This window comes from Pan paniscus, chromosome 23 (genome assembly GCF_029289425.2).
Source record: "Pan paniscus chromosome 23, NHGRI_mPanPan1-v2.0_pri, whole genome shotgun sequence".
NCBI classification, from domain to species: Eukaryota; Metazoa; Chordata; class Mammalia; order Primates; family Hominidae; genus Pan; species Pan paniscus.
The window spans coordinates 26484906-26507091 of record NC_085927.1 but is presented as its reverse complement, the minus strand read 5'-3'; the positions used below and the strand labels follow the sequence as shown (position 1 = coordinate 26507091).

The 22186-nt window shown below is 36.9% G+C and overlaps 1 protein-coding gene across 1 annotated transcript; it reads left to right on the top strand.

The window, feature by feature from the left end:
* The first annotated feature begins 11275 nt into the window (after positions 1-11275).
* Positions 11276-13582, top strand: LOC134730136 (serine/threonine-protein phosphatase PP1-gamma catalytic subunit-like). The gene has a single exon (XM_063603377.1). The coding sequence runs from the start codon at positions 11426-11428 to the stop codon at positions 12395-12397; it is 972 nt and encodes a 323-aa protein (XP_063459447.1). The 5' UTR covers positions 11276-11425; the 3' UTR covers positions 12398-13582.
* Positions 13583-22186: the final 8604 nt, after the last annotated feature.

Sequence of the window (22186 nt, the reverse complement as noted above, 5' to 3'; positions counted from 1 at the left end):
AAATTCTTTGTGATGTGTGCATTCATCTCAGAGAGTTGAATCTTTCCTTCGATTGTCTAGTTTTCAAACACTCTTTCTGTAACATGTGCAAGTGGACATTTGGAGTGATTTGAGGCCTAAGGTGAAAAATGAAATATCTTCACATAATAACTAGACAGAAGCATTCTGAGAAAGTTGTTTGTGATGTGTGCATTAATCTCACAGAGTTGAACATTTCTTTTGATTGAGCAGCTTTGAAACACTCTTTTTGTAGAATCTGCAAGTGGACATTTAGAGCACTTTGAGGCCTATAGTGGAAAAGGAAATATCTTCATAGAGAAGCTAGACAGAAATATTCTGAGAAATTTCTTTCTGATGTGGGCATTCATCTCACAGGGTTGAACTTTCTTTTGATTGAGCAGTTTTGAGACACTTTTTTTGTAGAATCTGCAAGTGGATATTTGGAGCACTTTGCGGCATATGGTGGAAAAGGAAATATCTTCACTTAAATACTAGACAGAAGAATTCTGACAAACTTCTTTGTGATGTGTGCATTCATCTCAGGGAATTGAACCTTACTTTTGATTGAGAAGTCTTGAAGCCCACTTTTTGTAGAATCTGCAAGTTGATATTTGGAGCACTTTTAGGCCTTAAGAGGGAAAGGAAATATCTTCACATAAGAACTAGACAGAAGCATTCTGAGAAACTTCTTTGTGATGTTTTCATTCAATCCACAGAGTTGAATCTTACTTTTGATTGAGCAGTTTGGAAACACTCTTTTTGTAGAATTTGCAAGCGGACATTTTGTTCACTTTGAGGCCTATGGTGGAAAAGGAAATATCTTCACTTAAGATCTAGACAGAAGCATTCTGAGAAACTTCTTTGTGATGTGTGCAGTCATCTCACAGAGTTGAACATTTCTTCTGATTGAGCACCTTTGAATCATTATTTTTGTAGAATCTGCATGTGGACCTTTGGAGCGCCTTGAGGCCTATGGTAGAAAAGGAAATATCTTCACATAAAAACTATACAGAAGCATGCTGACAAACTTCTTTGTGTTGTTTGCATTCATCTCACAGAATTGAACCTTTCTTTCCATTGAGCAGTTTTGAAACACTGTTTTTGTACAATCTGCAAGTGGACATTTGGAGCGCTTTGAGGCTTATGGTAGAAAAGGAAATATCTTCACTTAAGAACTAGACAGAACATTCTGAGAAACTTCTTTGTGATGTGTGCATTCATCTCACAGAGTTGAACCTTTCTTTTGATTGAGCAGTTCTGAAATACTCTTTTTATAGAATCTGCAAGTGGACATTTGGAGCGCTTTGCAGCCAATTGTGGAAAAGGAAATATCTTCACATAACAACAAGACAGCAGCATTCTCAGAAACTTCTTTGTGATGTGTGCATTCATCTCACAGAGTTGAAACATTCTTTTGATAGAGCAGCTTGGAAACACTCTTTTTGTAGAATCTGCAAGTGGACATCAGGGGCGCTTTGAGGCCTATGGCGGAAAAGGAAATATCTTCACATAAAAACTATAAAGAAGCATTGTCACAAACTTCTTTGGGATGTGTGCTTTCATGTCACAGAGTTGAACATTTATTTTCATTAATCTATTTTGAAATACTCTTTTGGTAGGATCTCCAAGTGGACATTTGGAATTCTTTGAGGCCTATGGTGGAAAAGGAAATATCTTCACATAAAAACTAGACACAAGATTTCTGACAAACTTCTTTGTGATGTGTGTGTTCATCTCACTGAGTTGAAACTTTATTTTGATTGAGTAGTTTGGAAACACTCTTTTTGTAGAATCTGCAAGTGGAGATTTAGAGTGCTTTGCAGCCTATGGTAGAAAAGGAAATACCTTCACATAAAATGTAGATGGAAGCAATATGAGAAAGTTCTTTGTGATATGTGCATTCATCTCACAGTGTTAAACATTGCTTTTGATTGAGCATTTTTGAAACTCTGTTTTGTAGAATCTGGAAGTGTACATTTGGAGCGGTTTGAGGCCAATGTGGAAAAGGAAATATCTTCACATAAAAACTAGACAGAAGAATACTGAGAAATTTCTCTGTGATGTGTGCATTCATCACACAGAGTGGAACGTTTCTTTTAATTGAGCTGTTTGGAAACCATCTTTTTCTAGAATCTGCAAGTGGCCATTTAGAGTACTTTGTGGCCTATGGTAGAAAAGGAACTATCTTTACATAAAATTCAGACAGAAGCAATCTGAGAAACTGGTTTGTGATGTGTGCATTCATCTCACAGAGTTAAACATTTCTTTTGATTGAGCTGTCTTGAAACTCTATTTTGTAGAATCTGCAAGTGGACATTTGGAGTGTTTTGAGGCCTATGGTAGAAAAGGAAATATCTTCACATAAAATCTAGACAAAAGTAATCTGAGAACCTTCTTTGTGATGTGTGCATTCATCTCACAGAGTTAAAACTGCTTTTTGATTGAGCAGTTTTGAAACTCTCTTTTTGTAGAATCTGCAAGTGGACATTTGGAGTGCTTTTAGGCCTATGGTGGAAAAGGAAATATCTTCCCATAAAAACTGGACAGAATAATTCTGATAAACTTCTTGTTGATGTGTCCATTCATCTCACAGAGATGAAACTTTCTTTTGATTGGGCAGTTTGGAAACAATATTTTTGTAGAATCTGCAAGTGGACATTTGGAGCACTTTACGGCCTATGGTAGAAAAGGAAATATCTCCACATAAAACCTAGACAGAAGCAATCTGAGAAACTTCTTTGTGATGTGTGCATTCATCTCACAGAGTTAAACCTTTCTTTTGATTGAGCAGTTTTGAAACTCTCTTTTAGTAGAATCTGCAAGTGGACATTTGGAGCGCTTTGAGGCCTATGGTGGAAAAGGAAACATCTTCACATAAAAACTGGACAGAAGAACTCTGAGAAACTTCTGCGTTATATGTGCGTTCATCTCACAGAGTTGAAACTTTCTTTTGATTGATCAGTTTGGAAACACTCTTTTTGTAGAATCTGCAAGTGGACATTTGGAGCGCATTGAGCCTTATGGTTGAAAAGGAAATATTTTCACATAAAATCTAGACAGAAACATTATTAGAAACTTTTTGTGATGTGTGCATTCATTTCAAAGAGTTAAGCCTTTCTTTTGATTGAGCAGTTTTGAAACTCTCTTTTTGTAAGATCCGCAAGTGGACATTTGGAGTGCTTTGAGGCCTATGGTGGAAAAGGAAATATCTTCCCATAAAAACTAGACAGAAGAATTCTGAGAAACTTCTTTGTGATGTGTGGGTTCATATCACACAGTTGAAACTTTCTTTTGATTGAGCAGTTTAAACACTGTTTTTGTAGAATCTGCAACTGGACATTTGTAACGCTTTTAGTCCTATGTTGGAAAAGGAAACATCTTCACATAAAAAAAGACAGAAGAATTCTGAGAAACTTCTTTGTGATGTGTATGTTCATGCCATACAGTTGAAACTTTCTTTTGACTGAGCAGTTTGGAAACACTCTTTTATAGAATCTGCAAGTGGAGATTTGGAGCTTTTTTTGGCCTATGGTAGATAACATATTATGTTCATATAAAATCTAGACAGAAGCAATCTGAAAAACATTTTGTGATGTGTGCATTCATCTCACAGAGTTAAACCTTTATTTTAATTGAGCAGTTTTGAAACTCTCTTTTTGTAGAATCTGTAAGTGGACATTTGGAGCGCTTTGCAACCTATGCTGGAAAAGGAAATATCTTCACATTAAAACTAGATAGAAGAATTTTGAGAAATTTCTTTGTGATGTGTGTGTTCATCTCACAGAGTTAAACCTTATTTATGATTGAGCAGTTTGGAAACGCAATTTTTGTAGAAACTGCAAATTTACATTTGGAGAGCTTTGCGGGCTATGCTAGAAAAGGAAATATCTTCACATAAAAGCTAGACAGAAGAATTCTGACAGACTTCTTTGTGATGCTTGCGTTCATCTCACAGAGTGGAATCTTTCTTTTGATAGAGCAGTTTTGAAACTCTCTTTTTGTAGAATGTGCAAGTGGACATTTGGATCGCTTTGTTGCCTATGTTGGAAAAGGAAATATCTTCACGTAAAAACTAGACAGAAAAATTCTGAGAAACTTCTTTGTGATGTGTGCACTCATATCACAGAGTTGGACCTTTCTTTCTATTGAGCAGTTTTGAAACACTGTTTTTGTAGAATCTGCAACTGGAGATTTGGAGAGCTTTAAGGCCTATCTTTGAAAAGGAAATATCTTCACGTAAAAACTAGACAGAAGAATTCTGAGAAATTTCTTTGTGAGGTGTGCATTCATCTCACAGAGTAAGACATTTTATTTGATTGAGCAGTTTTGGAACTCTCTTTTCATTGAATCTGCAAGTGGACATTTGGAGCGCTTTGCGGCCTCTGGTGGAAAAGAAAATACCTTCACATAAAAACTAGACAGAAGAATTCTGAGAAACTTCTTCGCGATGTGTGCGTTCATGTCACAGAGTAGAAGCTTTCTTTTGATTGAGCAGTTTGGAAACATTCTTTTGTAGAATGTGTAAGTGGATATTTTGTGCACTCTGCGGCCTATGATAGAAAAGGAAATATCTTCACATAAAATCTAGACAGACGCAATCTGAGAAACTTCTTTGTGATGTGTGCATTCATCTCACAGAGTTAAAACTTTCTCTTTGTTGAGCAGTTTTGAAACTCTTTTTGTAGAATCTGCATGTGGACATTTGGAGCTCTTTGAGGCCTATGGTGGTAAAGGAAATATCTTCACATAAAAACTAGATAGAAGCATTCTGAGAAACCTCTTTGTGATGTGTGGGTTCATATCACAAAGTTGAAACTTTCTTTTGATTGACTAGTTTGGAAACACTCCTTTTATATAATCTGCACATGGATATTTGGAGTGCTTTGCGTCCTATGGTAGAAAAGGAAATTTCTTCACATAAAATGTAGACAGAAGCAGTCTGAGAAACGTCTTTGTGATGAGTGCATTCATCTCACAGATTTAAACCTTTCTTTTGATTGAGCAGTTTTTAAACTAGCTTTTTGTAGAATCTGCAAGTGGACATTTGGAGTGCTTTGAGGCCAATGTTGGAAAAGGATATATCTTCACATAAAAGCTACACAGAAGAATTCTGAGAAACTTCTTTGTGATGCGCGCATTCACCTCACAGAGTTAAACCTTCCTTTTGATTGAGCAGTTTGGAAACCCTCTTTTTGTGGAAACTGCAAGTGGACATTTGGAGGAATTTGTGGCCTATGCTAGAAAAGGAAATATCTTCACATAAAATCTAGACAGAAGCAATCTGAGAAACTACTTTGTGATGTGTGCATGCATCTCACTGAGTTAAACCATTCTTTTGATTGAGCAGTTTTGAAACTCTCTTTTTTTAGAATCTGCAAGTAGACATTTTGAGCTGTTTCAGGCCAATGGTGGAAAAGGAAATATCGTCACATAAAAACTAGACAGAAGATTTCTCAGAAACTTCTCTGTGATGTGCATTCATCTCGTAGAGTTGAACCTTTCCTTTGATTGAGCAGTTTGGAAACACTTTTTGTAGAATTTGCAAGTGGACATCTGGAGCGCTTTGAGGCCTGTGGTGGAAAAGGAAATATCTTCACATAAAACCTAGACAGAAGCAATCTGAGAAACTTCTTTCAGATGTGCCCATTCGTCTCACAGAGTTAAACCTTCCTTTTGATAGAGCAGTATTGAAACTCTCTTTTTGTAGAATCTGCAAGTGGACATTTGGAGTGCTTTCAGGCCTGTGGTGGAAAAGGAAAGATCTTCACATAAAAACTAGACAGAAGAATTCGGACAAACTTCTTTGTGATGTGTGCATTCATCTCACAGAATTGAGCCTTTATTTTGATTGAGCAGTGGTGAAACCCTGTTTTTGTAGAATCTGCAAATTGTCATTTGGAGTGCTTTGAGGCCTACGGTGGAAAAGGAATTTATCTTCACATAAAAACTAGAGAGAAGAATTCTGACAAACTTCTTTGTGATGTGTGCATTCATCTCACAGAGTTGAAACTTTCTTTTGATTGAGCAGCTTGCAAACAGTCTTTTTGTAGAATCTGCAAGTGGACATTTGGAATGCTTTTTGGCCTATGAAGGAAAACGAAATATCTTCATATAAAACCTAGACAGTAGCAATCTGAGAAACTTCTTTGTAATGTGTGAGTTCAACTCACAGAGTTAAAACTTCAGTTTGATTGAGCAGTTTTGAAACTCTCTTTTTGTAGAATCTGCAAGTGGACATTTGGAGCGCTTTGAGGTCTATGGTGGAAAAAGAAATATCTTCACATAAAAACTAGACAGAAGAATTCTGACAAACTTCCTTGTGATGTGTGTGTTCATCTCACTGAGTTGAATCTTTATTTTGATTGAGTAGTTTGGAAACACTCTTTTTGTAAAATCTGCAAGTGGACACTTGGAGCACTTTGTGGACTATGTTAGAAAAGGAAATACCTTCACATAAAATCTAGACAGAAGCAATCTGAGAAACTTCTTTCTGATGTATGCATTTATCTCACAGTTAAACCTTTCTTTTGATTGAGCAGTTTTGAGACTCTCTTTTTGTAGAATCTGCCAGTGGACATTTGGAGTGCTTTGAGGTGTACGGTGGAAAAGGAAATATCTTCACATAAAAACTAGACAGAAGAATTCTGACAGACTTCTTTGTGATGTTTGCGTTCATCTCACAGAGTGGAACCTTTCTTTTGATAAAGCAGTTTTGAAACTCTCTTTTTATAGAATGTGCAAGTGAACATTTAGAGCCCTTTTAGGCCTATGGTGGAAAAGGAAATATCTTCACATAAAAAAAGACAGAAAATTTCTGAGAAACTTCTTTTTGATGAATGCATTCATCCGAGAGAGTTGAACCTTTCTTTTGATTGAGCAGTTTGGAAACTCTCTTTTTGTAGAATCTGCAAGTGGACATTTGGAGTGCTTTGAGGCCTATGGTGGAAAAGGAAATAGCTTCACATAAAATCTAACAGAAGCAATCTGAGAAACTTCATTGTGATGTGTGCATTCGTCTCAGAGAGTTGAACTTTTCTTTTGATTGAGCAGTTTTGAAACTCTTTTTGTAAAATCTGCAAGTGGACTTTTGGAGCGCTTTGAAGCCTATGGTGGAAAAGGAAATATCTTCACATAAAATCTAGACCGAAGAATTCTGAGAAACTTCTTTTTGAAGTGTGTTTTCATCTCATTTGAACTTTCCTTATGATTGAGCAGTTTGGAAACACTCTTTTTGCAGAATCTGCAAGTGAACATTTCGTGTGTTTTGCAGCCTATAGTTGAAAAGGAAATATCCTCATATAAAATCTAGACAGAAGTAATCTGAGAAACTTCTTTCTGATGTGTGCATTGATCTCATAGAGTTTAACCTTTCTTTGGTTCAGCAGTTTTGAAACTCTCTTTTTGTAGAATCTGCAAGTGGACATGTGGTGCGCTTTGAGGCCTATGGTGGAATAGGAAACATCTTCACATAAAAAATAGATAGAAGCATTCTGTGAAACTTCTTTGTGATGTGTGCATTCATCTCCCAAGTTTGAACCTTTCTTTTGATGGACTAGTTTTGAAATACTCTTTTCATGGAATCTGCAGGTGGACATTTTGAGCGCATTAAGGTCTATGGTGGAAAATGAAATATTTTCACATAAAAACTAGACAGAAGAATTTTGAGAAACTTCTTTGCTATTTGTGCTTTCATCTCACAGAGTGGAATCTTTCTTTTGTTTGAGCAGTTTGGAAACACTCTTTTTGAAGGTTCTGCAAGTGGACATTTGGAGTGCTTTGCGGCCTATGGTAGGAAAGGAAATATCTTCACATAAAATATAGACAGAAGCAATCTGTGGAACTCCTTTGTGAAGTGTGCATTCGTGTCATGGAGTTAAGCCTTTATTTTGATGGAGCAGTTTTGAAACTCTCTTTTTGACGAATCTGCAAGGGGTCATATGGAGCATTTTGTGGCCTATGGTGGAAAAGGAAATACCTTCGCATAAAACTAGATAGAAGAATTCTGAGAAACTATTTTGTGATGTGTGCGTTCATCTCACAGAGTTGAACCTTTCTTTTGATTGAGCAGTTTGAAAGCACTTTTTTTTTTGTAGAATCTGCAAGTGGACGTTTGTTCCATTTTGTGACCTATGGTAGAAAATGATATATCTTCACATAAAATCTCGACAGAAGCAATCTGAGAAACTTCCTTCTGATGTGTGCATTCATCTCACAAAGTTAAACTTTTCTTTCGCTTGAGAAGTTTTGAAGCTATCTTTTTGTAGAACCTGCAAGTGGACATTTGGAGAGCTTTGAGGCATATGGTGGAAAAGTAAATATCTTCACATTAAAAGTAGACAGAAGCATTCTGACAAACTTCTTTTAGATGCATGCATTCATCTCTCAGAGTTGAACCTTTCTTTTGATTGAGCAGTTTGGAAGCACTCTTTTTGTAGAATCTGTAAGTAGACATTTGTAGCGCTTTGCAGCCTATGGCAGAAAAGGAAATATCTTCACATAAAATCTAGACAGAAGCAATCTGAGAAACTTTTTTGTGATGTGTTCTTTCATCTTACAGAGTTAAACATTTCTTTTGACTGAAGAGTTTTGAAACTCTCTTTTAGTAGAATCTGCAAGTGGACATTTGGAGCACTTTTAGGCCTATGGTGGAAAAGAAAATATCTTCACATAAAAACTAAACAGAAGAATTCTGATAAACTTCTTTGTGATGCATGAGTTCATCTGACAGAGTTGAACCGTTCTTTCGATTGAGGAGTTTGGAAACACTCTTTTTGTAGAATCTGGAAGTGGACATTTGGAGCGCTTTGAGGCCTATGGTGGAAAAGGAAATATCTTCACATAAAATCTAACAGAAGCAATCTGAGAAACTTCATTGTGATGTGAGCATTCATTTCACAGAGTTGAACCATTCCTTTCATTGAGCACTTTTGAAACTCCCTTTTTGTAAAATGTGCAAGTGGAATTTTGGAGCGCTTTGAGGCCTATGGTGGAAAGGAAATATCTTCACATAAAAACTAGACAGAAGAATTCTGAGAAAGGTTTTGTGTTGTGTGCTTTCAGCTCACAGAGTTGAACTTTTCTTATGATTGAGCAGTTTTGAAACACTCTTTTTGTAGAATCTGCAGGTGGATATTTTGTGCCCTTTGCCGCCTGTTGTATAAAAGGAAATATCTTCACATAAAATCTAGACAGAAACAGTCTCAGAAACTTGTTTGTGATTTGCGCATTCATCTCACAGAGTTAACGCTTTATTTTGATTGAGCAGTTTTGAGACTCTCTTTTTGTAGAATCTGAAAGTGGACCTTTGGAGCGCTTTGAAGCCTACGGTGGAAAAGGAAATATCTTCACATAAAAACTAGACGGAAGAATTCTGACAAACTTCTTTGAGATGCGTGCGTTCGTGTCACAGAGTTGAACATTTCTTTTGATTGAGCAGTTTCGAAACACTGTTTTTGTAGTATCTGCAAATGGACATTTGGTGCGCTTGGTGGCCTATGGTAGAAAATGAAATATCTTCACATAAAATCTAGACAGAAGAAATCTGAGAAACTTCTTTGTGATGTGTGCATTCATCTCACAGAGTTAAACATTTCTTTTGATTGAGAAGTTTTGAAACTCTCTTTTTGTAGAATCTGCAAGTGGACATTTGGAGCACTTTGAGGCCTATGGTGGAAAAGGAAATATCTTCACATAAAAACTAGACAGAAGAATTCTGACAAACTTCTTTGTGATGTGTGCGTTCATCTCACAGAGTGGAAACTTTCTTTTGTTTGAGCAGTTTGGAAACACTCTTTCTGTGGAATATACATGTGGACATTTTGCGGCCTATGGCAGAAAAGGAATTATTCTCTCATAAAATCTAGACAGAAGCAATCTGAGAAACTTCTTTATGATGTTTGCATTCATCTCAGAGAGTTAAACCTTTCTTTTGATTGAGCAGTTTTGAAACTCTCTTTTTGTAGAATCTGCAAGTGGACATTTGGAGCGCTTTGAGGCCTATGGTGGAAAAGGAAATATCTTCACATTAAGACTAGACAGAAGAATTCTGACAAACTTCTTCGAGATGCGTGTGTTCACCTCACAGAGTTAAACCTTTCTTTTGATTGAGCAGTTTGGAAACACTCTTTTTGTATCATCCGCAAGGGGACATTTGGAGCACTTTGCAGATTATTGTAGGAAAGGAAATAACTTCATATGAAATCTGGACAGAAGCAATCTGAGAAACTACTTTGTAATGTGTGCATTCATCTCACAGAGTTAAACCTTTCTTTTGATTGAGCAGTTTTGAAACTCTCTTTTTGTATAATCTGCAAGTGGACATTTGGACCACTTTGAAGCCTATGGAGGAAAAGGAAATATCTTCATATAAAAACCAGACAGAAGAATTCTGAGAAACTTCTTTTGATGTGTGCGTTCATCTCACAGAGTTGAACTTTGTTTTGATTGAGCAGTTTGGAAACACTCTTTTAGTAGAATCTGCAAGTGGACATTTGGAGCTGTTTGTGGCCAATGGTAGAAAAGAAAATATCTTCACATAAAATGTAGACAGCAGCCATCTGAGAAACTACTTTGTGATGTGTACATTCATCTCATAGAGGTAAAGCTTTCTTTTGATTGAGTCGTTTTGAAACTCTCTTTTTGAAGGATCTGCAAGTGGACATCTAGAGCGCTTTGAGGCCTATGGTAGAAAAGAAAATATCTGCATATAAAAACTAGACAGAAGAATTCTGAGAAACTCCTTTGTGATGTGTGCATTCATCTCGCAGAGTTGAACCTTTATTTTGATAGAGCAGTTTGGAAACACACTTTTTGTAGAATCTGCAAGTTGACATTTGGAGCGCGTTGTGGCCTATGGTAGAAAAGTATATATCTTCACATAAAATCTAACAGAAGCAATCTGAGAAACGTCTTTTTGATGTGTGCATTCAACTCACAGAGTTAGAGCTTTCCTTTGATGGGGCGGTTTGGAAACTCTATTTTTGTAGAATCTGCAAGTGGACATTTTGAGCGCTTTGTGGCCTATGGTGGAAAAGCAAATATCTTCACATAAAAACGAGAAAGAAAAATTCTGAGAAACTTTTTTGTGATGCGTGCATTCATCTCAGAAAATTGAACTTTTCTTTTTTTTGACCAGGTTGGAAACACCCTTTGTGTAGAATCTGCAAGTGGACATTTGGAGCACTTTGTGGCCTTTGGTAGAAAATGAAATATCTTCACATAAAATCTAGACAGAAGCAATCTGCTTCTCGTGGTTCCAGTGGGGAGAGAAGGAGGAAGTAGGGAGCGGGGTGGCAGGGGGGGACCCGCCACGGCTGCTGCCACCGCCGCCACCACCGCCTCTGCTGGTGGCGTGGGAAAGGAGGTGTGAGTCCCGGGCGCGAGCCGGCGGTGGCGCCGCTGCGGGAGGGTCGGCGGTGGGAAGGCGATGGCGGATTTAGATAAACTCAACATCGACAGCATTATCCAACGGCTGCTGGAAGTGAGAGGGTCCAAGCCTGGTAAGAATGTCCAGCTTCAGGAGAATGAAATCAGAGGACTGTGCTTAAAGTCTCGTGAAATCTTTCTCAGTCAGCCTATCCTACTAGAACTTGAAGCACCACTCAAAATATGTGGTGACATCCATGGACAATACTATGATTTGCTGCCACTTTTTGAGTACGGTTGTTTCCCACCAGAAAGCAACTACCTGTTTCTTGGGGACCATGTGGACAGGGGAAAGCAGTCATTGGAGACGATCTGCCTCTTACTGGCCTACAAAATCAAATATCCTGAGAATTTGTTTCTTCTCAGAGCGAACCATGAATGTGCCAGCATCAACAGAATTTATGGATTTTATGATGAATGTAAAAGAAGATACAACATTAAACTATGGAAAACTTTCACAGACTGTTTTAACTGTTTACCGATAGCAGCCATCGTGGATGAGAAGACATTCTGCTGTCATGGAGGTTTATCACCAGATCTTCAATCTATGGAGCAGATTCGGCGAATTATGCGACCAACTGATGTACCAGATCAAGGTCTTCTTTGTGATCTTTTGTGGTCTGACCCCGATAAAGATGTCTTAGGCTGGGGTGAAAATGACAGAGGAGTGTCCTTCACATTTGGTGCAGAAGTGGTTGCAAAATTTCTCCATAAGCATGATTTGGATCTTATATGTAGAGCCCATCAGGTGGTTGAAGATGGATATGAATTTTTTGCAAAGAGGCAGTTGGTCACTCTGTTTTCTGTGCCCAATTATTGTGGAGAGTTTGACAATGCAGGTGCCATGATGAGTGTGGATGAAACACTTATGTGTTCTTTTCAGATTTTAAAGCCTGCAGAGAAAAAGAAGCCAAATGCCACGAGACCTGTAATGCCTCCAAGGGGTATGATCACAAAGCAAGCAAAGAAATAGATGTCGTTTTGACACTGCCTAGTCGGGACTTGTAACATAGAGTATATAACCTTCATTTTTAAGACTGTAATGTGTACTGGTCAGCTTGCTCAGATAGATCTGTGTTTGTGGGGGCCCTTCCTTCCATTTTTGATTTAGTGAATGGCATTTGCTGGTTATAACAGCAAATGAAAGACTCTTCACTCCAAAAAGAAAAGTGTTTTGTTTTTTAATTCTCTGTTCCTTTTGCAAACAATTTTAATGATGGTGTTAAAGCTGTACACCCTAGGACAGTTTATCCTGTCTAAGGAGTAAGTGTACAATTGATCTTTTTTAACTCAGTACAACCCATAATCATGTAAATGCTCATTTTCTTTAGGACATAAAGAGAGCCCTAGGGTGCTCTGAATCTGTACATGTTCTTGTCATAAAATGCATACTGTTGATACAAACCACTGTGAACATTTTTTATTTGAGAATTTTATTTCAAAGGGATTGCTTTTTCCTCTCATTGTCTTGTTATGTACAAACTAGTTTTTATAGCTATCAACATTAGGAGTAACTTTCAACCTTGCCAGCATCACTGGTATGATGTATATTTAATTAAAGCACACTGTTCCCCGACCGTACACTTAAAATGACTAAGCCATTCTTTTAAATATTTGTGACTCTTTCCTAAAGCCAAAGTTTCTGTTGAATTATGTTTTGACACACCCCTAAGTACAAGGTGGTATGGTTGTGTACACATGCTGCCTTCTTGGGGATTCAAAAACAGGTTTTTGATTTTGAACAGCAATTAGTGATATCGTGCTGTTTAAGCTACTAATGATAAAAGGTAATAACATTTTATACAATTTCCATATAGTCTATTCATTAAGTAATCTTTTTACAGTTGCATCAGGCCTGAACCCGTCCATTCAGAAAGCTTCAAATTATAGAAACAATACTGTTCTATACGAGTGACCGATTATGCTTTCTTTGGCCTACATTCTTTATTCTGCGGTGAAGTTGAGGCTTATAAGTTAAAACAAAGGAACTAACTTACTGTCCACCAGTTTATACAGAACTCACAGTACCTATGACTTTTTTAAACTAAGATCTGTTAAAAAAGAAATCTGTTTCAACAGATGACCATGTACAATACCGTGTGGTGAAAATGAATTCAGACTTATTAAATGATGAACTTGTTAAAAAAAAAAAAAAGAAGCAATCTGAGAAACTTCTTTGTGATGTGTGCATTTATCTCACAGAGTTGAACCTTTCCATTCACGGATCAGTTGTGAAACACGCTTTTTGTAGAATCTGCAAGTGGACATTTCGAGTGCCTTGAGACCTATGGTGGAAAATGAAATATCTTCATATAAAAACTAGACAGAAAAATTCTGAGAAAGGTCTTTGTGATATGTGGGTTCATCTCACAGAGTTGAAACTTTCTTTTGATTGAGCAGTTTGGAAACATGATTTTTGTAGAATCTACAACTGGACATTAGGAGTGCTTTGTGGTCTATGGTAGAAAAGGAAATATCTTCACATAAAATCTAGACAAAAGCAATCTGAGAAACTTCTTTGTGATGTGTGCAGTCATCTCACAGTGTTAAAACTTTCTTTTGATTGAGCATTTTTGAGACTCTTTTTTGTAGAATCTGCAAGTGGACATTTGGAGCCCTTTGAGGCCTGTGGTGGAAAAGGAAATATCTTCACATAAAAACTAGACAGAAGAATTCTGAGAAACTTTTTTGTGATGTGTCCATTTATTTCACAGTGTTGAACCTTTCTTTTGATTGAGCAGTTTAGAAACACTCTTTTTGTAGAATCTGCAAGTGGACATTGGAGCGCTTTGAGGCCTATGGTGGAAAAGGGTATATCTTCATATAAAATCTAGACAGAAGCAATCTGAGAAACTTCTTTCTGATGTTTGCATTCACCTCACATGTTTAACCCTTTCTTTTGATTGAGCAGTTTTGAAACTCTCTTTTTGTAGAATCTGCAAGTGGACATTTGCAGTGCTTTGAGGCCTATGGTGGAAAATGAAATGTCTTCACATAAAAACTAGACGGAAGATTTCTGAGAAACTCCTTGTGATGCGTGCTTTCATCTCACAGAGTTGAACCTTTCTTTTGATTGAGCAGTTTGGAAACCCTCATTGTAGAATCTGCAATTGGACACTTGGAGCACTTTGTGGCCTATCATAGAAAAGAAAATATCTTCACATAAAATCTAGACAGAAGCAATCGGAGAAACTTCTTTGTGATGTGTGCATTCATCTCACAGAGTTAACCCTTTCTTTTGATTGAGCAATTTTGAAACTTTCTTTTTGTAGTATCTGCAAGTGGACATTTGGATCGCTTTGAGGCCTATGGTGGAAAACTTAATATCTTCACATAAAAACTAGAGAGAAGATTTCTGAGAAACATCTTTCTGATGCGTGCATTCATCTCACGGAGTTGAAGATTTCTTTTGATTGAGCAGTTTGGAAACACTCTTTTTGTAGATTCTGCAAGTGGATATTTGGAGAACTTTGAGGCCTATGTTAGAAAAGGAAATATCTTCATATAAAATATAGACAGAAGCAACCTGAGAAACTTCTTTGTGATGCGTGCATTCATCTCACACAGTTAAACCCTTCTTTTAATGGACCAGTTTTGAAATACAGTTTTTGTATAATCTGCAAGTGGACATTTTTAACGCCTTGAGGCCTATGGTGTAAAAGGAAATATCTTCACATAAAATCTACACAGAACAATAACATGAAATTTCTTTATGATGCGTGGTTTCATCTCACAGAGTTGAATCATTCTTTTGATTGAGCAGTTTGCAAAACAAGCTTTTTGTACAGTCTGCAAGTGGACATATGGAGCGCTTCGTGGCTATGGTAGAAAAGGAAATAACTTCACATAAAATCTAGACAGAAGAAATCTGAGAACTTGTTTGTGATGTGTGCATTCATCTCACAGAGTTAAACCTTTCTACTGATTGAGGAATTTTGAAACTCTCTTTTTGTAGAATCTGCAAGTGGACATTTGGAGCACTTTGAGGACTATGGTGGAAAAGGGAATATCTTCACATAAAAACTAGATAGAAGCATTACGAGAAACTTCTTTGTGATGTGTGCATTCATCTCCCAGAGTTGAATCTTTCTTTTGATGGACCAGCTTTGAAATACTCTTTTTTGTAGAATCTGCAATTGGACATCTAAAGAGACTTGATGCCTACGGTGGAAAATGAAATATCTTCACATAAAAACTAGACAGAAGAATTCTGATAAACTTCTTTGACATGTGTGCCTTTATCTCACAGAATTAAGCCTTTCTTTTGATTAAGCAGTATTGAAACTATCTTTTTGTAGTATCTTCAAGTGGACATTTAGAGCACTTTGAGGCCAATGGTTGAAAAGGAAGTATCTTCACATAAAATCTAAACAGAAGCAATCTGAGGAACAACTTTGTGATGCGTGCATTCATCTTACACACTTAAACCTTTCTTTTGATTGAGCAGTTATGAATCTCTCTTTTTGTAGAATCTGCAAGTGGACATTGGGAGCACTTTGAGGCCTACAGTAGAAAAGGAAATATCTTCACACAAAAATTAGACAGAAGAATTCTGGGAAACTTCTTTGTGATATGTGCATTCAGCTCACAGAGTTGAACCTTTCTTTTGATTGAGCAGTTTGGAAACACTCCTTTTGTAGAATCTGAAAGTGGACATTTGGAGTGCTTCGTGGCCTATGGTAGAAAAGGAAATATCTTCACATAAAATCAAGACAGAAATAATCTGAGAAACTTCTTTGTGATGTATGCATTCATCTCACAGAGTTGAAAATTTCTTTTGAATGAGCAGTTTGGAAACACTCCTTTGTAGAATCTGTAAGTGGACATTTGCAGCACTTTGAGACCTATGGTAGGAAAGGAAATATCTTCACATAAAATCTAGACAGAAATAATCTGAGAAACTTCTTTGTGATGTATGCATTCATCTCACAGAGTTGAAAATTTCTTTTGAATGAGCAGTTTGGAAACACTCCTTTGTAGAATCTGTAAGTGGACATTTGCAGCACTTTGAGACCTATGGTAGGAAAGGAAATATCTTCACATAAAATCTAGACAGTAGCAATCTGAGAAACTTCTTTGTGATGTCTTCATTCATCTCACAGAGTTAAACCTTTCTTTTGGTTGAACAGTTTTGAAAGTCTGTTTTTTTTAGAATCTGCAAGTGAATATTTGGAGGGTTTTGAGGCCTCTGGTGGAAAAGGAAATATCTTCACCTAAAAACTAGATAGAAGAATTCTGAGAAACTTCTTTGTGATGTGAGCATTGATCTCACAGAGTTGCACCTTTCTTTTGATTGAGCATTTAGGAAACACTCTTTTTGTAGAATCTGCAAGTGGACATTTGGAGCACTTTGTAGACAATGGTAGAAAAGGAAATATCTTCACTTTAAAACTAGACAGGAGAATTCTGAGAAACAACTTTGTGATTTGTGCATTTATCTCCCAGAGTTGAGACTCTCTTTTGAAGGACTGGTTTTGAAATACTCTTTTTGTAGAATCAGCAAGTGGAATTTTGGAGCGCTTTGAGACGTATGGTGGAAAAGGAAATATCTTCACTAAAAAACTAGACAGAAGATTTCTGAGAAACTTCTTTGTGATGTGTGCATTCATCTCACAGAGTTGAACTTTTCTTTTTATTTAGCAGTATGGAAACACTGTTTTTGTAGAATCTGACGGGACATTTGGAGCGCTTTGCCGCCTATAGCAGAAAAGGAAATATCTTCCCAAAAAAACTAGACAGAAGATTTCTGAGAAACTTCTTTGTGATGTGTGCATTCATGTCCCAGAGTTAGATCTTTCTTTTGATTGAGCAGTCTTGAAACTCTCTTTATGTAGAATCTGCAAGTGGACATTTGGAGCAGTTTGGGGCCTATGTTGGAAAAGGAAATACCTTCACATAAAAATTAGAGATAATAATTCTGAGAAACTTCTTTGTGTTGTGTGCATTCATCTCACAGAGTTGAACCTTTCTTTTGATAGAGCAGGTTTGAAACACTCTTTTTGTAGAATCTGCAAGTGGACATTTGGAGCGCTTTCTGGCCTTTGGCAGAAAAGGAAATATCTTCACATGAAATCTAGATGGAAGCAATCTGAGAAACTTCTTTCTGATGTATGCATTTGCATCAAAGTGCTAAAACTTTCTTTTGATTGAGGAGTTTCAAAACTCTCTTTTTGTAAAATGTGCAAGTGGACATTTGGAGTGCTTTGAGGCCTATGGTGGAAAAGGAAATATCTTCACATAAAAATTAGGCAGAAGAATCCTGAGAAACTTCTTTGTGATGTGTGCGTTCATTTCACAGATTTGAAACTTTCTTTTGACTGAGCAGTTTGGAAACACTCTTTTTGGAGAATCTGCTGGTGGACGTTTCGAGCGCTTTGCAGCCTATTGTACAGAAAGAAATATCTTCATATAAAATGTAGACAGAAGCAATCTGAGAAACTTCTTTATGATGTGTGGTTTCATCTCACAGAGTTGAACCTTTTTTTTGTCTGAGCAGTTTTGAAGCTCTCCTTTTGTAGAATCTGCAAGTGGACATATGGAGCGTCTTGAGGCCTGTGGTGGAAAAGGAAATATCTTCACATGAAAAGTAGACAGAAGAATTCTGAGAAACTTCTTTCATCTCACAGAGTTGAACCTTTCTTTTGATTGAGCAGTATGGAAACACTGTTTTTGTGGAATCTGCAAGTGGACATACATAGTGCTTTATGGCTTACGGTTGAAAAGGAAATATATTCACATAAAATCTAGATAGAAGCAATCAGAGAAACTTCCTTGTGATGTGTGCATTCATCTCACAGAGTTAAAACTTCCTTCTGACTGTGCAGTTTTGAAACTCTCTTTTTGTATAATTTGCAGGTGGACATTTGTAGCGCTTTGACTCCTATGGTGGAAAAGGAAATATCTTCACATAAAAACTAGATAGAAGCATTCTGAGAAACTTCTTTGTTGTGTGTGCATTCATCTCCCAGAGATAAACCTTTCTTTTGTTGGAGCAGTTTTGAAATCCTCTTTTCATAGAATCTTCAGGTGGACATTTCAAGTTCCTTGAGGCCAATGATGGAAAATGAAATATCTTCACATAAAAATTAGACAGAAGTATTCTGAGAAACTTCTTTGTGATGCTTTCGTTCATCTCACAGAGTTGACCCTTTCTTTTAATTCAGCAGTTTGGAAACACTCTTTTTGTAGAAACTGCAATTGGACATTTGGAGTGCTTTGCGGCCTATGGTAGAAAAGGAAATATGTTCACATAAAATCTAGACAGAAGCAATCTGTGAAACTTCTTTGTGATGTGTGCATTCATCTCACAGAGTTAAACCTTTCTTTTGATTGAGAAGTTTTGAAACTCTCTTTTTGTAGAATCTGCAAGTGGACATTTGCAGCACTTTGAGGCCTGTGTTGGAAAAGGAAATATATTCACATAAAAACTAGACAGAAGAATTCTGAGAAACTTCTTTTTCATGCATGTGATCATCTCACAGAGTTAAATCTTTCTTTTGATTGAACAATTTGGAAACACTCTTTTTGTAGCATCTGCAAGTGGACATTTGGAGCCCTTTGCAGCCTATGATAGAAAAGGAAATATCTTCACATTAAATCTAGACAGAAACAATCTCAGAATGTTCCGTGTGATGTGTGCACTTATCTCCTAGAGTTGAGCCTTTCTTTTGAAGGACCAGTTTTGAAATACGCTTTTTGTAGAATCTACAAGTGGATATTTTGAGTGCCATGAAGCCTATGGTGGAAAAGGAAATATCTTCATATAAAAACTAGACAGAAGAATTCTGAGAAACTTCATTGTGATGCAGGAATACATCTCACAGAGCTGAAACTTTCTTTTGATTGAGCAGATTTGAAACAATCTTTTTGTAGAATCTGCAAGTGGACATTTGGATCGCTTTGCTGCCTATGCTAGGAAAGGAAATACCTTCACATAAAATCTAGACAGAAGCAATCTGAGAAACATCTTTGGATGTGTGCATTCGTCTCGCAGTGTTCAACCTTTCTTTTGATTGAACAGTTTTGAAACTCTCTTTTTGTAGCATCTTCAAGTGGACTTTTGGAGCACTTTGGGGCCTATGGTGGAAAAGGAAATATCTTCACATAAAAACTAGACAGAAGCATTCTTATAAACTTCTTTGTGATGTGTGCATTCATCTCAAGAGTTGAGCCTTTCTTTTGATGGACCAATTTTGAAATACTCTTTTTGTAGAATCTGCAAGTGGACATTTATAGCACTTTGAGAACTATGGTGGAAAAAGAAATATCTGTGCATAAAAACTAGATAGAAGCACTCTGAGAAACTTCTCTGTGATGTGTGCATTCATCTCACAAAGTTGAAATTTTCTTCTGATGGACCAGTTTTGAAATGCCGTTTTTGTAGAATCTGGAAGTGGACATTTCGAGTGCCTTGAGGCCTATGCTGGAAAATGAAATAACTTCACATAAAAACTAGATAGAAGAATTTTGAGCAACTTCTTTCTGATGTGTGCATTCAACTCACAAAATTGAAACTATCTTTTGATTGAGCATTATGGAAACACTCTTTTTGTAGAATCTGCAAATGGACATTTGGAGGGCTTTGTGGCCTATGGCAGGAAAGGAAATATCTTCACATAAAATCTAGGCAGAAGCAATCTCAGAAACTTCTTTGAGATGGGTGCATTCACCTCAAAGAGTTACACCTTTCTTTTGATTGCGGAGTTTTGAAACTCTCTTTTTGGAGAATCTGTAAGTTGACATTTGCAACACTTTGAGGCCTACGGTGGAAAAGGAAATATCTTCACATAAAAAGTAGATAGAAGAATTCTGAGAAACTTCTTTGAGATGTCTGTGTTCATCTCACAGAGTTGAAACTTTCCTTTGAATGAGCAGTTTGGAAACACTCTTTTTGTAGAATCTGCAATTGGACATTTGGAAAGCTTTGCAGCCAATGGTAGAAAAGGCAATATCTTCACGTAAAATCTAGACAGAAGCAATCTCAGAAACTTCCGTGTGTTGTGTGCATTCATCTCACAGAGTTAAACCTTTCTTTTGATTGAGCAGCTGTGAAAGTCTTTTTTTGTAGAAACTGCAAGTGGACATTTGGAGTGCTTTGAGGCCTATGGTGGAAAAGGAAATATCTTCACATAAAAACTAGACAGAAGAACTCTGAGAAACTTCTTTGTGATGTGTGCATTCATCTCACAGAGTTGAACATTTCTTTTGATTCAGAATTATTGAAACACTCTTTTTGTAGATTCTGTAAGTGGGCATTTGGAGCACTTTGCCGCCTATGTTAGAAAAGGAAATAGCTTCACATTCTTTTTGTAGTGTAGGAAACACTCTTTTTGTAGAATCTGCAAGTGGACATTTGGAGTGCTTTGTGGCCTATGGTGGAAAAGGAAATATGTTCATATAATAACTAGACAGAAGAATTCTGAGAAACTTCTTTGTGATGCACACGTTCATCTCAGCGAGTTGAACCTTTGTTTTGATTGAGCAGTTTGGAAACAATCTTTTGTAGAATCTGCAAGCAGACATTTTGAGTGCTTTGCGGCCTTTGGTAGAAAAGGAAATAGCTTCACATAAAATCTAGACAGAACCAATGTGAGAAACTTCTTTGGGATGTGTGCATTCATCTCACAGGGTTAACTGTTACTTTTGATTGAGCAGTTTTGAAACTCTATTTTTGTTGAATGTGCAAGTGGACATTTGGAACGTTTTGAGGCCTATGGTGGAAAACGAAATATCTTCACATAAAAACTAGACAGAAGCATTTTTAGAAACTTCTTTGTGATGTGTGCACTGATCTCAAAGAGTTAAGCCTTTGTTTTGATTGAGCAGTTTTGAATCTCTCTTTTTGTAGAATCTGCAATTTAACATTTGGAGCACTTTGAGGCCTGTGGAGGAAAAGGAAATATTTTCACATCAAAACTACACAGAAGAATTGGGAGAAACTTCTTTGTGATGCATGCTTTTATCTCACAGAGTTGAATCTTTCTTTTGATTAAGCAGTTTGGAAACACTCTTTTTGTGGAATCTGCAAGTGGACATTTGGAGCGCTTTGCAGCCTATGTTAGAAAAGGAAATACATTCCCATAAAATCTAGATAGAATGAATCTGAGAAACTTCTTTGTGATGTGTGCATTCATCTCACAGAGGTAAAACTTTCTTTTGATTGAGCTGTCTTGAAACTCTCTTTTTGTAAAATCTGCAAGGGGACATTTGGAGCGCTTTGAGGCCTATGGTGGAAAAGTAAATATTACACAGAAAAACTAGACAGAAAAATTCTGAGAAACTTCTTTGTGATTTGTGCTTACATCTCACAGAGTTGAACCTTTCTTTTGATTGAGCAGGTTGGAAGCACTCTTTTTGTACAATATGCAAGTGGACATTTGGAGCGCTTTGTGACCTCTGGTAGAAAAGGAAATATCTTCACAGAAAATCTAGATAAAAGCAGTCTGAGAAAGTATTTTATGATGTGTGCATTCATATCACAGAGTTAAACATTTCTTTTGATTGAGCAGTTTTGAAACTCTTTTTGTAGAATCTGCAAGTGTACCTTTGGAGCGGTTTGAGGCCTATGGTGGAAAAGGAAATATCTTCAGATAAAAACTAGACAGAAGAATTATGAGAAACTTCTTTGTGATGTGTGCATTCATCTCACAGAGTTGAACCTTTCCTTTGATTAAGCAGTTTGGAATCACTCTTTTTGTAGAATCTGCAAGTGGACATTTGGAGTGCTTTGCGGCCTACGTTAGAAAACGATATATATTAAAAT

Bases quoted from the DNA above. Each gene is read 5' to 3' on its own strand.
- LOC134730136 (XM_063603377.1), top strand. From the start codon at position 11,426: ATGGCGGATTTAGATAAACTCAACATCGACAGCATTATCCAACGGCTG.